Raw genomic sequence first — 15,569 nt, 5'->3', positions numbered from 1 at the left:
ATGCACTCTTACGCCAGCCACAAGCTTTAGGCATTTAAAATGTGTTGTTTAATCTGAGAAAAAAAAAACGGTCAAATATGTGGTCGTGCTTTAAAATTTACATATACTGTTGGGTAACGTTAATTTATGAGCACAGCTGTAAAGTACAAAAAGCTAAAGGTCACTTAATGACACAAAAAACATGCTATGAATCGTCACGGGGAAAAAAAGCTTCTTTTTTTTTTTTTTTTATAGTTCGCAGCATTAGCAAAGCTATAAGAACACATAATAGAATTAACACATAGCCAACGCTAAGTCATACATAAACAATATAGATGATATCCCCCACAACAGTTAATAGGAAATTATTTTGTGGAGTTTTGTTAGGCCTAATTATCACAACAGCTGTTGTATGCACAGTAAGTGATAGTAAAAATTGCATTTCCTTTTGTATTAAACTGAAATTTCAGAGTCTGAACTTGTACAGGCTTACATTTATTTACTGTAAGCAGTTCAATTTGCTTTTACCAGGGTTGTGTTTTTTAACACAAGTTATCCGAACTTCTGTACTTATACTTTATTCATTTCAAACACTACTCATATTTTTTTTAATGACAAAAGAGATGTGAGGTGATTAAAGTTAAAAAACGTTGAGGTGTACATGATTGTACTTTTTGTGTAAATTACCCAAGCTGTGCGGTGCTGAGAAATCTTAAAATAATTTTTAATCAATGAGTGTGCTTTTGCTTACAGTGCTGTTTTTTATTTTATTTTTTGCATTACCTGTTATCACTGTGTGGACTATATATATTCTGTTGCAAGTGAAATCACTCCCTGTGTTCTTGTGTTACAGTGGTGCAATTTGCAGAATTGTTAGAATCATATTTATTTATGCTTATGATTTCAAAATCCTATCCATCTCTCACTATCAAATAGGACTGATTTTGTTTACACTAAAATACCACTCTGAAACAACAACTGATTGTAAAATGTGTATCTGTAGAACATTTGGTAGAAAATATTTAATTTCAATTTACAAAATGTGCAACAAAAGTCAGACTACTCGTCTAAACTTTCCTCAAAGGGAAGCAGTTAAATCTTCCTTGCAATCTGTTGAGTTATCTTTCAAGCATCAAATACACAAGTAGTACATGTGTATAACAAGGAACAGGACAGCCAGCAAGCATTTAGATGAGAAGGTGTACGCTACGGCCAGTCCGATATCAAAGAGCCAGCTGCACACAGAGAGGTTGAAAGTCTGCAGCGCGGCGCACCACCTTCTGCTAGCCCTGACCGCATACCTCCAATATCCTGAAAGGAAAAAAAAGATCAAATGACAAAGGGGCACCCAAAGTGATTTCTCACCCCAGCTCAGCATTGAACCCGAGACCTTTTTGTGGCAATTCCTTTTTAGTCCTTGTCTTATCTGATAGCCTTCAACATCAGTGTGTGCATTAAGTTAAGAACCACCGCATGCTACATATCGCCGAGTTGCCTCTTGATTTGTTCTGCATGACCTGACTTAAACGTTTAACACACTTAAACCGTATGTTGTTACCAGAATCAATGTATTATGTATGGTATGCGTTACTGTTTTGCAACCTTTATTGAGCCAGCGTTACTCACCACACAAGTTACGGAAGCGTTTGCGACATCTGGGCAGAGGCCATTTAATACATGAGGCATTTTGGAAGTAGTGCTTGCGAGCGCGGTACACTCTTGGGAAGGAGGCTTCTGCTTTCTGGCTGAGCTCTGAAAAAGGACGCGGAATACAGAAAACGTTGCTCGCTTCAAAAACAACTTCAAAGGGAAAGTCAACCCAAAAATGTCCCTTACAAAAATATGTTTTATGCAGCAACATTAGTCTAAACTTTGTATTCTGATTAATATTGCGTTTGTGGAATATGAATTGAAGAGCAAAATACACCTTTTATCCATCTCAGGGGGCGGCCATTTTACCACTTGCTGTCGACTGAAAATGACATCACAGTTGCTCAGTGCTCAAGTAACGACCAGCTTGCGAACCTCACGACTTAAATCAGAATCTACTTGGTGAGCCGTGATTGGTCGTTAACTGAGCCCGGAGCAACTGTGATGTCATTTTCAGTTGACAGGAATTGACAAAATGGCTTCCCCCATTGCCTACGGGTTGCGAAGTGGTTATCGTTACTTGCCTTCGGTGCAGGTTGGCGTGAGTTCGTTTCCCCGCTTGGGAGACCATATATGTGTGTGAGTGCACCCAAAAAAAATAAAAAATGGCTGCCTCCCATTGCAACTTTAGGCTACTTTATCCTGCTTGTCTAAAAATAGATTTACATATATTTATAAAATGTTTCGCTTTTAGTGTTTTATTCTTCCAAGCAAGCAAAAGTAACAATTTTGGCATTAGTTGGGGTATTTATAAGTTGAGGTACCACTGTTCTCTCGCCGTGGAACTTCCGTATTTCTGGACATTGTTTACCTGCGTGAAATTTAGTGTGCAAGATGAGCGTGCGGCACAGAGGGCAAGGCGTGTTTTCCTCTCGATTCTTGGCGAGCATGCGGAGACACGGCTCGCAGAAGACGTGACTGCACGGTTGGCAGCTGTGAGGGTGGAAGTAGACGTCGAGGCACACCGCACACGTGAGGCCTTGCGTGTCTCCCACGTTCTCTTCTTCACCGTTGAGCATCAAATCACTCAAAATGCTGGTCTGGATATAAACAACAATAATCACAATAGGATATTTTCTTCCTGAAAAAAAAAGCACCGTATTGTAAACTTTAAAAAATATATATTTAAAATACAACTGTCAAACTGTAAAAAACAACAACGTAGTAACGTATTTAACACTGATATTGTTATCGTTATCTTATTGTTTTCCCATTTTGAATGGGAATGAGAATGCTCAAAATGAATTCAAATGCTAAGCCACAAAACATGTTTCTGCTCAGGAAAGATAAAATAAGATAACCTTTAAAAACTTTATTAGTCCCAAAAATGCAAGTACATAACCATAATTTGACATTTTTATCAAGGAATAATAATGTGTCTTGACCTGCTTCTGCAGCCATTTTTCCCGCCGCCTCTGTTTCCTCCGCTGGCTCTTTAGGCGGTTCTTCTCCTTCTTCTGTTGTCTGTGTAAGGTTGCAGACGCCAGCAAGGATCCAGGCTGCAGCGGGTTGCACAAACATATTAGGACCAACAAACTACTATGACTAATTAGACTACTAAATACTATTAAGTTGCAGTTGTGACTTTTGGCTTATCCTGTCAGGGTTCGCCACGAGTAACTCACACGATTTGTTTGGTAGCTTTTATGCTCAATGCTTTCCTGATACAACCAATCTATATGTTTTTTAATCCTGGCTTGGAATCACAACATACTAATAAATATTACTATTTAATAGTAAGTCGAATATTTATGAATGAAGAAAGCAATCTAGTTTTATACTCGAGTAATTTGTATTTTACCATTCACGGTCGCCATTGTAGTGACGTCACATTGTAGTCCGTCGGAGAAGTCAGGGTACTTTTCCCCCCGACTTTGCAAGTGGAATTTTCTAGTTCAAGGGGGCATTCCCGTACACACTTCCTGGTTTGAACTTGGAAAAGTCTGACTTTCGACCATTCTCAAATGCAGCATTAGTGCATGTCTCAATTGCCTCAGTGGATCTGTGCAAATGGTTGTGTACATTTAGCCCACAGTTAGCACAATGTGCCCCCATTTAGCACATCTTCCAAATGAATAGATTTTGCTTTTTTTTTCCTTTCTTTTTTTTTTTCTTCTCACAGGAGAGCTCAGTATTGTTCATTCGATTTGACATCATCATTGCTCTCCTTTTTTTTTTTTTTTTAAAAAACCAACAAATCAATTAAAAAAAATTTAATAATTTTTTTTTAAATACATATACATATATATATATATACATATACACACATATACATATACACACATATACATATACACACACATATATATATATATATATATATATATATATATATATATATATATACACTTTTTTTTTTGTATGTGGGTGAGTATGTATATGTGCGTGTGTGTGCGTGTGCGTGTGTGCGTGCGAGCGTGTGTGTATTCATCAGTTCACCTAAAGCCCATTTAAAAAAATCCCATACTAATAATATAATATAATAATAAATTGCCAAATGCAGAAACATCAATGTAAGTTATCACGATGTAGTGGCTCTCGCTAACAGACAGAATTAAGTAACCGGAATTAGGTTAAAAAATTCTATATACGTAGACCATGTTTCTATAAATTTTGATATTTGGTTTTTATTTGAGGCAGATATTTCTTCCATTAAAATGTGATTTATGAGGAGGTTAGACCATTGGTCGATATTCAGAGTTTGTTTATTTTTCCAGTTGACAAGAATTGTTTTTTTAGCGATAGTAAGGGCTACAAGTGTAGATTGAAATTGTTTATGTGGTAAGTCAGTTGTTGTTAGGTCACCTAGCAAGCACAAGTTTGGAGATAAAGGTATCCTACAGTCCAAAATAGCGGAAAGTTTTTCTAAGACTTTAGTCCAGAAATACATAACCGGAGTACATAACCATAAAGCATGAACATAAGTGTCTGTAGTGTTTTGTAAGCATTGGAGACAAATGTCGGAGTCTGAGAGTCCCATTTTCTTCATCATATATTGAGTAATGTATGTTCTGTGAATAATTTTATATTGGATAAGTTGTAAATTTGCGTGTTTTGTCATTTTAAATGCGTTTTCACAAACTTGAATCCAAAAGTCAGGTTCCGGTGCTATAGACAAGTCTGTCTCCCATTTCGAGATGGGTAAAGACATTTTATCAGTATATGAAAGTAACTTATATATTTTTGAAAGTTTTTTTGTTGTTGTCGGAGAAAGCTTGTTAATATCTTTAGCTAAAACAGGCGGTAGGAGCGTACCCCGAAGTGTTGGAATTTTTTTCTTTATCATATTTTTAACTTGTAGATAATGTAAAAAATTTCCGTTTTTTATATTGTATTTTTGGAGCAAGGATGTATATGATATAAACATTATCTGAGAAGAGATGGTGGAGATGTGTAATTCCTTTCTGCTCCCACACAGCTAAATGAAACGGTTGGTTGTTAAGTTGAAAGTCGGGGTTATGCCATAGGGGAGAAAGTCCACAGGGCTCCACTTGGGCTTTTGTCAATTCTAGTGCCTTCCACCAGGCAGTCACGGTGGCGGAAATCATTGGGTTTTTAAAACAATTATGACGCTTAATCGATGTTGTAATAAAGAGTAAATCTCGAAGTCTGAGGTTATTACAATCCTTCTGTTCTAGTTCCAACCAACAGTTAGTGTCTCTGTTGGGTTGTGCCCATAGAACGATATATTGTAGCTGGTTAGCTATATAGTAGTACATAAAATTTGGTGCCTCTAGACCACCTTTGGATTTGCTTTTCTGAAGAGTAGATAGACTAATCTTTGCTTTTTTTTTATTCCAGTAAAATTTTGTTACGGCTGAGTCCAACAACTGGAACCATTTAGCCGTAGGTTTAAATGGAATCATTGTTTATTTTAGGTAAAACTTTCATTTTAATGGTGGCTATTCGTCCCATTAGAGAAATAGGAAGATTATTCCAGCGCTCCAAGTCACTATAAATGTTATCCAGAAGTGGAGAAAAGTTTAAATGAATTAAATCAGTTAATTTAGGTGAGATTTTTATGCCTAAGTATTTTAAATTACCTATAGGAAATGAGTAGTGTGGGTCCTGGCTTGCAGGGTTCCATGAATTTTCTGTAATAGGTAGAAGTGTTGATTTTGCTGATCAAACTGGATTAGTTGTTTTTCAGTCTAATGGCTGTCCTCTCCAAAACATGTCAGCAGGATTTCAGAGTGTAAGTCACAATATGCAAAATCATCTGTCAACTGTCAAAATTAGTCAAGCATATCACAGGGGATCAGTGTAGAGCATGGTTGAGACATTCATGCCGTTTTTTTCCCCTTCGCTACATTGCAAGGGAAAATATCGGCTGAGACGTGGATGAGGACGATGGCCAAGAAGGGGAAGGAGACGATAGTGACTGCATAGTAATTTCGACGCTATTTAGAGGGGGGGCCAACAAATACACTCAGTTTTAAAGTAGGCTAATATTTACACTTGGAAGAGAGTAAAATAAAGAATTGAAAAAAAAAATAGGGTCCGACTGATATGCATTTTTTTTAAGGCCGATGTGATTCCGACTTTTGGCAGAAAAAAATACCAGTTAACTATTAATCTGCCGATTATTTAAAAAATATATACAATGCATAACCCCCCCCCCCCAATTCCTTTTCAATGGGTGTCACTTAAGCACAAACTTCCGCTATTAACTCTTTTACTGCCAAAAACGTTAAATGACGTTTAGTAAAAACCTACGGAGGAGCGCCAAAGACGTTAAAAGACGTTCACCACGTTTTTTTGTTTTTTTTTTGGAAACGGGTGGAGGAAAGCCTTGGCCAGCTGTGCTGAAAGTATCAAGCAGATCTAGTTAGTATAATGCCTATTTTTGGCCCCTAGACGGCAGCGATGACTCTCTTTGGACAAGATTGGGTAGGCGTCAGTAGAAGACGTGAGGCGGAGCTAGAGTGTTGAGGGGACAATGGCTGAGGAAGCCATAATGGCGACCGGTAACAAGCAGCTCACGCTTGAGCATTTTTTTCAAAGACGAAAAGCATCGACCAATGCTAAAGAGCACATTGATGATGATGATGGTGACTCCGAAGTTGGAAGCGTTGACGCGGCGGCTATGATCACGTCATAAAGCCTCACCGGCTAGCAATGCTAACGCCGGAAAACGCGGAGCACAACCGAGCACGCTCAGGCGGACGTTCAATCGGACGACGAAGAGAGCCCCGAGTCCAATGCATATTCATCGGAGGAGTGGGTACAGTCTGATCACGGAGAAGACACTGGTTATGGACTACGATGCCACCAATGTGGAGCGGATAAGATGGATCAACCACCCGGTATAGGAACTGAAGGACATGAGGAAGCCAGACGTAACACCACCGTATCATGATCCTGAGAGTAGACTTGGCCAACATGACCAAACACACACTGCAGTATATACTTGCTATTCCCTGGAAAAAAAGCCAGCAAGAAAGTGTAGCGTCTGCACGCTAAAGGGGCCATCGCAGTAAAACTAATCTGTTGTGCAAATCCAGCTTCGTCCACTTGCACGCAGGGGAGTGTTACAAAAAGAAAAACTGTATTTGAAACATCCACACAATTGTAAATAGTACCACGGTTGCACACATTTGTAAATAGTTTGCCAAATTGTTTTGTCAAATTGTTACACTGTTGAATGTAAATAAACATATTTTGCTATCAAAAAACACTTTTTCATTGTTGGTGGTAGTGTTTTACAGAAGTAAAGCACTATTTAGGTGTTTGTGGCATCATTCATGGAAAAAAAAGGTTTCAAATTCACTAGAGTGCATGAAATAATATCGTTTCACAAAAAGCTTGATTTCTCCGTTTTTTGTTTCAAAACAGAGCATTTGGGTGAAACTAACCATTTTCTATTGTTGATTACTGAAAAACGGAATAAGGTAGAAACAAACTTTGAAGATGAGAGTTCAATCTTTCATTTGGTAGTATGTGTGTTTCCATAGTCCAAACACAGGTCTGTGGACCTTGAAAGATCAGCCAAAATTCTTAAATCAGCTGGCACTGAACGCATCCCTTTTCTGAAAACGTCTGGCTGTCAAAGAGTTAAGATTATCTGCTTTGAATGACAAGTCCACAAGGTTATTGTATAGATGTATGTGTCAATAATAAATACACTCTTACTTGTTTACAACTGCTGTAAAGCATTAACATTTTCTTTTATATATTTTTATCTTGTGTTATTTTCACAAGTTTTGGGACTTACTCGGCAAACCTGGGACCTCAGGGATTGTGTTTTGTGCTATGTCGTGTGGAAATGTCCTTGAACGTTTGCATCCTTGAATTTTGAGAAAAGAAAGTCTTTGAATCCTTGAAATATCAACTTCAAAATCAAAATATAACTTGAAAGGACAATAAAAAAATAAAACAATAAGGAAGTGAAATAAGAATAGAATAAATCAATAAATTAATAAAATAATAGTAACTGAAAAAAACAGAACAAATACAGACTGTTCCTGCGCATTTTGGCCTCTTGGGGGCAGTGTGGTGCTGTGCATCCATGGCGTACACTCTTAAAAAGTTAGTACAGTAGAAAGTTGTGATTGAATTCTATTAAAATAGCTCGTTTTTTACACATTGGGAAGAATTTGTGCCTTTGCGTAGTGTTAGCTCACCTGTGGGTATGTGTTCCCACAAGATTTGTGTGTGGATATTTGTTATTTGAAGGAAAAACTAGTCAATGCTAACTTCCTGTTAGCATTTGACTGGGATCCTCCCTTCACTTTTAGCATTAGCGCTAGGCTAGCGAGGTTTTAAAAATGAAGCATGTTTTATATTAAAATATACAGTAGTTATAATTCTTAAAGTTGTGTGTTTAGTTTTACAGTTAACTCCAACTGTTGTGTCATTAAATATCTTAAAGGATGCTTAGGGACAACAGAATAACCAGAATAACATATGCTACACACTTGCTAGTTGCTAATGCTACGCAAGCAAAATGTTGCATTCAGGGTACTTTCACAGCATTGGAAACTTCGTTTTTCTTCGATAATGTTTGAAGGACTACACCATGGTATTTTAAGCCCTTCCAGTTAACTATAGGCATATAATGATGAAATCTTACCTTTGACACAATCGCGATGTAATTTCTTATAAAATATGAGTAATTTCGGTGGTTATTTTTCTTACCCGAAAGTCAAACGCTTGGTTTAGTAAAACCCCGCCTCTCTTCCTGTGGCTTTTCGTCGTCCGAGCCGGCTGCTTCGCGCAATGCCCACGAAACACACAGATTTTTAAAATGGACGCTAAATTTCATGGGCTTTTAGATCTCTGCGTTTGGTCACACAAGCCATCAATTGTTGAATAAACATTTGAAACAAAACGGGTCCTTGCCGCAAGAAATCATGCAAGGAGGGCAGCAGAGAGGTTAGACCGTTAGAGGAAAGAAGGAGAAGAAAAAAAAAAACTCCACAGCGGGTCGCGAACCCGCACACCCTGTTGCTTATGGGGCGAGTGCACTATCCACTACACCATCCATTCATTCATTCATTTAAAATCATCAGTTCAAATATTTTACATGTAGTTTACACTAGTGTCAGCCAATGGATTTTAAGACCGCCAATTGTCATTTCATTGCAATTTGGCATTGCAAATGTGAAGAATAATTGATTGCTTTGAATTCATTTGGACAGAATGTTTATTGATAAAGGCTACTTTTGTCATTATCCCAAGGAGGGAGGTCTCAGAGAAAGTGGGCGTGCGTTTAGTCCGCAGAGGTGGTGCGGGGGTGGGGTCGCACGCAATGACGTCAAACCGTCCCAACAGCTCGTTTTCTCAGGTTGGGAGGGGCTGGTGCTTGGAGAGCAGAATAACCTTGAATTTCTCATACATGGACGAATGGAGGAAAACACAACTTTGGTCATGTTTTTGGTGAGGAATTAGCATTTTAACATGGCTAAAAACTCCAAAAAGTTGATTTTTCATGTTGCGTTCCCTTTAAGAAAGTAATCAGCCATTTGGCCCAATTGGATGATTGCTTTGGCTGATGTTTAAAGGCCAATAATCGGACAGTTATAATTGGCGGCTGATTAGTCAGTCGGGCCCTTAAAAAAATATAGAAGTCACTCAAGAGTTGAGGAACAAACTCACAACCTTCAGGTTGGAAGATGGCCGCACTGCCACCTGAACTATGCCCCTCCTACTGTTTGCATACCTCCATGAGGAGATCATAAAATTACGATGGATTTAAGAAGATTCCTGCTGACACGAGCGATATACTAACACACAGCTGTCTTCCAAGCTATAGGTCGTGAGTTCAACCCTCAACCCTTAAGTGACTTTTAATTATTTTTTCAATTCTTTATTTTACTCTCTTCCTAGTGTAAATATTACTCTAAACGGAGTCTATTTGGTCCCAAGAGTCAAATTTACTCTACAGAATATACGGTGTAGTTGGTATACAGTATACAGCAGTTGGTTCTTCATTTACGCTGTCTGCTAGATAGAATTTTAGTTTTTATTTGAAATAAATATGCAGAATTTGATTTACACTTTATTTTGTTACACTCTAATGTGTAAGTAGAAACTGTTGCAATTTCCTTGATTGTGAGTAAAGTATGTCAAACAGTAAACTTTGAAAACTGCTCGAGCAAAATCATTTCCCCCCCTCAGTTTTATATATAATTGTATTTTGTTAGCGACACCTGCGCTGTTGTGACAAAACATCAAATCACTTTGACTTGCAGTGCTTACACAATGCCAAAGGGATGATGCATTGCGGGGGCACTGACTACTTGTATGACATAGAAATTTGATTTTGACACATAGGTGAGCTGTTTTGGGAGAGCTTTTGCAGATGATCAATGGTGTTGTGCAAAATCATCTAAGTTGTTTTTGGTAAAAGCACTAAGTGAATGCAAATGAGCCAAAGCAATTGAGAAGCATCTTTGTAGTTGTGACAGTACCGACTATTTGCTTAGGAAAAGAACTTGGGAGTGAAGCATGTGTGACCAGTTTTGGGATAGATATGTGCTTTTGCTAATGAACTGCACAAATGTAAGTCTGTTTGGCCAAATTAGCTTGCAGTTTTGAAAAGGGCATTTCAGTTTCAAGAAATGTGCCAAACCTATGAAGAAAAACTGTAATACAAGTGATTACATAAGTTGTTGGCAATGGCATTTGACTTTAGAGCTTCCAATTATGTAATTTCATAACTAGCCATGCTAAATAAGCACACTGTCACATTTAAATGAACGATGCTTCACTAAAACATTTAGGTGTCTTCAGCTAAATCCAATTTTGATTAATCGTCATTTTAAAATTGAATTCTTGAAAATTTGCTTAATCGTGAAATCGAGTTTTGTCTTCGGGATTATTAAAAGCTGTTGTTCTTATGTTCTATTACATACGAATGTTATTGTGAGTTGTATTTTTAGCAGAATGCTGGATGGGTGGTTTACAAGACATGTTTAAAATAGCTAACTATTTTTGTATAAATGAAACCTTTAAATGCATTTTTGTTGGGTTTATTAGGTTAACATCGATTAAAATCATAATCGTCCTGAATTTCTAAAAAGAAAAAAAGATTTTATTTTTTGGCCATGTCGCCCAGCCCCACTTCAGCATAAAAAATGAGCCACAGCCAGTGCTATCTTACAGCTATTTGTCCAATCAAGACCTGTCATCTAGTTTGTGTCAACAAACTGATTAGGAATGGATAATGGCTTTGATAAGTTGTGCAAGTCTCTACATACTATAGGTCACACAATATTTACTTACATATTCTGCGCCAGAAAATATAGCGGCTGATTATTTTGTTATTTTTTAACATCATGTCACAAATGAAAGCAAGTGTTTGTGTAAATAATTTGAATAATTCACAATAAAGTGTAACATACCACTATCTCTTCTTCCTGCTGGGCTGGGCTGTAAATAATGGGTGTACCACTGAGGGACAATGAAATCTGCTCTTGGGTACTTTCTGCAGATGACCCTTCATCTTCCTCAGTTTGTACCATCTTTCTTGCAGCAGAGACAGATGAACAGCCGGAGACAGCACTAGAGGAGGCTTCATCCTCTCTGTTCATGGGATACAAGACAGCGGACAATGTAGACCTGTCTGCAGAGTCAAACCAGAAACAAAAAAGAAGTTATCCAAGCTGTAGCTCCTCCAATGAGAGATGCAATAAAGAATTCTGTGTTCTCACCTTGGGACATTACTTGTGAGGCTTCACCAGTGTCAGGGAGGGGCATATGAAAAAGAGTGTTGAGCTGTAAATTGTCGCTTTTGTCTGTCAGCAGCGGCCATGACCAACTGTCCTGGACTTTGAGATGGTTCTGCTTGTGGTCGTGGTCCACGCGACATTTGCTGAAGTGGACGGTGGCATCCCGGCCGCAAGGACACTTACTGCGATGGATGAAGTTGAAGCCTCCCAGACGAGACCGACAATTAGGACAGTTCAGCCTCCCCACAGTCCACAGGGCCTATGAAGATAGAAAAAGAAAGTCATGACGGTTGCTAATTTTATGTTATGTGTTTCTGTAAAGCGCTTTGTGACAGCTACGGCTGTTTGAAAGCGCTAATCAGTCATTCCCAAGATGACTTGTGCACTGCACTGTACCATGTGCACTGAGGTCAGTATCCACTCTGGAAGCGTGTCAACATCCATGTGCCAAATGTTGCAAGCTGCCTCTGAACTTTCATCAGTGACCTGCAAACATATAATAGATAGGACATTTTCAACATGACTCCATTTTCGTGATTGTCAGCCTTTTTCTTTTTTATCTCTAAGTAGTCAATCTCTGAGACATTATTATCAGTCATGAAACCAATCTTTATTCCAAGCATGATGACAATCGTCAAGTGCTAACTTATAATGCAGTGAACCACTGTTATACTGCAATTCATCGTTCATGAGCCCGCCATAGCATGCATTTTAAATCACAATCTTAACCCCCCCCCCGCTGAACTAATTGTAGCGATGCAACATTTACTTCGGAGCAAAAAGAGGCAGAGAAGGTCCCCAACTAATCCCACAGGAGAGAAAGCAGAAATACTATATAGTAGGGTGGCCAAGTTCGGTCCTTGAGAGCCACTGTCCAGCCTGTTTTCCATGTCTCCCTCCTTCAGCGCAGCTGAATCTAATGATCAGCTCATCAGCAAGCTTTGCAGAAGCCTGATAAGAAGCCTGATAACGATCCTGATCATGAATCAGGTATGTTAGTGGAGCGAAACCTGGAAAACAGGCTGGATAGTGGCTCTCGAGGACCAAACTTGGCCACCCCTGCTATATACACCTTTCAGTAATGCTGTATGCTGATTCTGCTTCATGTGTCTTAAAGCAACAGTTGCTTGAAGGTTTGTAATTACTGTCATGTCCATGCTGATTTCAATAAGCCAATTTAAGGCAGTTCGTACGACATGTTTGAATAGTTTACATGTGTATGTATTTCTGTAAAGCACTTTGTGCCAGCTACGGCGGTTTGAAGGCACTATATAAATAAGGATGACTTGACTAATACTTACTCAGTATAACATTAGGGGAAGCCAAGTCAATATTTTTCTTTTATGTCTTTTGTGCAACACCACCCCAAAATAGTCTAAACTCGGCATTCTGCTTAATTTTGCGTTTGTGGTATATAAATCACGGAGCAAATTCCACCCTTTAAAAAAAAAAATCGATCTCAGAAGGAGAAACATAAAAGTGACGATAACGTGATGATGTGAGTCACCTCTTGCAGACAATCGACGACAACCTTCCGGCACTTCCTACAGCGAAGCATTGCTGTCCTTTCTCAGTTTGTAGCCCACCAGTTACGTCAATAGTGAAAAACAGGTATGCAAAATGAAAACGCGTTGAGAAGAAATCCTGGTGAAGAGAACGTCAATGGCTTCCACGCAACGTTTACATTAAGACTGAGACAAGAAGAACAGGAACACGAGTTTCGTATCGACCAAAATCCAATGTCCTCAAACTTCACTCCGTTAACAAATTGTGTTGCTACATAAAAGGTTTTTCCACATCTAAATCGAGTTTAACAGAGAAAGTCAAGAATAACCCCCCTTCGTAGAGAAACTCTTCAATGCACTTCCTGTTGATGATACAATGTGCTACGGCGAGTCGGATAGGAAAAACAGAGATAATATCTTCAGCGATTAAAGTGGCAGTAACCAATGCAAAACTATGAATATATTGATATGAAATGATACAATACTGTATGTGTAACTCTAACCAATAATTCCATCATAACCACAAATGTGTAATGGTGCATTTAAAGCCTAAATACGTAAATAGTCCTGCATCAACAAACCTGTCTGTCTGTCTATCTATCTATCTATCTGTCCATTCATCCCTAAAAACGGATTGGTCAAATTTACAACAACAAAAAAAAGGTTAAATTTGACCAAGTTATGTGTCCAACAAATCCTTTGATTAAAATAATCACTCTAGAATGGTAGGTGTTTCCAACCAATATATATTGGTGATTGGGCCAACCGATATAAATTGGTCATTCTGACCAAGATATTGGTTAATCTGTGTTAGAGGCTGACATCTTTCTGGGAATCCCGTGGGTCACGAGTTCCGGAAAAAAAACTACAACTGATTGTCACACTCACCTAAGTGGGGCGAAATTTGTTCTCCGCATTTGACCTATCCCCTGAGGTAGCGGTGAGCAGCAGCAGCAGGGGCCGCATTTTGGAATCATTTGGTGATCTAACCCCCCAATCCTAACCCATAATGTTGAGTGTCAAGGTGGAAGGCAAATGGGTCCGATTTTTATAGTCTTTGGTATGACCAGGGATTGAACCCACAACCACCCAGTCTCAGGGTAGACACTCTACCTCTAGGCAACTAATCTGGTCACGCTTAGTGATATATCAAAACACACAATTCCATTTTTAAACACAAAATTATATATTGTAATCTTCTTCTTCTCCTTTGGACTTTTTCCTTCAGGGGTCAGTTGCCTCCATCTAACCCTGTCCTCAGCATCCTTCTGCCAATATACTCACTCTCTCTCCTCTGGACATGTCAGTCTGGCCTCTCTGACTTTATCTCCAAAGCCTCTAACATGCGCTGTCCCTCTGGTGTACTCATTCCTGATTCTATCCATCCTGGTCAATCCCAAAGAGAACCTCAGCCTCTTCATCTCTGCTACCTACAGCACTGCCTGCTGTCTTATCCTCAGTGGCACTGTCTTCAGACCAAACAACATTGCTGGTCTCACTACAGTTTTATAAACCTTTCCTTTCATTTGAGCTGAAACTCTATCACACCTGACACTTTCCTCCATCCGTTCCAGCCTGCATGCACACGCTTCATCATTTCTTTTTCACACTCTCCATTGCTCTGGACTGTTGACCCTAAATACTTAAAGACCTCCACCTGTCACGATGTAGTCACGGAGCGGCGTGATGTCTGTCAGCATGTGGAGTAGAGGACCCAAAATGCAGGGAGGCAGGAGAACCACAGCAGGAGTGCGGGTTAGACTGACGTATTTTATTGTCCAAAATCAAATCAAATCAAAATGACAGCACGAACTCCAGGGGTGACCGTGACAAACAGCAATGATCCCACGCTGTCTGATCACCACCCGGGAATTAAATACACCCACACTAATTGGGGGACTAGTCACACCTGGGGCCAGGCACAAGTGGCTGATGGCCCGGAGTGGTTAACCCGCGGAAGGGCGGGAACCCACTCAGGGCCCTCAACCAAAGCCAGATCTTCCCAGACATGACACCACCTTCCTCGTCTCTTCTCCCTGTAACCTCACTCTTCCATTTGGGTCCCTCCCATTCACACACAGATACTCCGTCTTGCTACGGCTAATGGCTAATATTATGGCTAATATTGTATATTGTAATCACTTATAATAATTAATAAATACATTTAGAATACAATAAATTGATACAATAAATATATTTCCAAGTGATCGATCTAGACTTACTTTCTATTGTAACCAATTTAATTGGTTCTTTGGCTAACCAA

At 39.1% G+C, this 15,569-nt stretch overlaps 1 protein-coding gene across 2 annotated transcripts; it reads right to left on the bottom strand.

The window, feature by feature from the left end:
* Positions 1-25: 25 nt before the first annotated feature.
* Positions 26-13,675, bottom strand: LOC144064002 (E3 ubiquitin-protein ligase RNF180-like). Of its 2 annotated transcripts, XM_077586121.1 has the most exons (8): positions 13,309-13,675; positions 12,198-12,287; positions 11,784-12,060; positions 11,475-11,695; positions 3,015-3,128; positions 2,441-2,669; positions 1,606-1,731; positions 26-1,290 (listed from the first exon to the last, which is right to left on the bottom strand). In XM_077586121.1, exons 1-8 carry the CDS (start codon positions 13,357-13,359, stop codon positions 1,112-1,114), a joined length of 1,287 nt encoding a protein of 428 aa, XP_077442247.1. In that variant the 5' UTR covers positions 13,360-13,675; the 3' UTR covers positions 26-1,111. The 2 variants fall into 2 exon arrangements, with proteins under 2 accessions (XP_077442247.1, XP_077442248.1); XM_077586122.1 differs by lacking the exon at positions 1,606-1,731.
* Positions 13,676-15,569: the final 1,894 nt, after the last annotated feature.

The sequence above is a fragment of the Vanacampus margaritifer genome, chromosome 14 (genome assembly GCF_051991255.1).
Source record: "Vanacampus margaritifer isolate UIUO_Vmar chromosome 14, RoL_Vmar_1.0, whole genome shotgun sequence".
In the NCBI taxonomy this organism is placed as follows: domain Eukaryota; kingdom Metazoa; phylum Chordata; class Actinopteri; order Syngnathiformes; family Syngnathidae; genus Vanacampus; species Vanacampus margaritifer.
The sequence above is the reverse complement of the archived record's forward strand: the minus strand, read 5'-3'. Positions and strand labels throughout refer to the sequence as shown.

Excerpts from the sequence above, each read along its gene's own strand:
- LOC144064002 (XM_077586121.1), bottom strand. The coding sequence starts at position 13,359 with ATGCTTCGCTGTAGGAAGTGCCGGAAGGTTGTCGTCGATTGTCTGCAA. Across the intron at positions 3,129-11,474 it reads AGCAGGAAGAAGAGATAGTG|CCTGGATCCTTGCTGGCGTC; the intron begins GTATGTTACACT and ends AACCCGCTGCAG. Across the intron at positions 1,291-1,605 it reads ACGCTTCCGTAACTTGTGTG|GATATTGGAGGTATGCGGTC; the intron begins GTGAGTAACGCT and ends TTTTCCTTTCAG.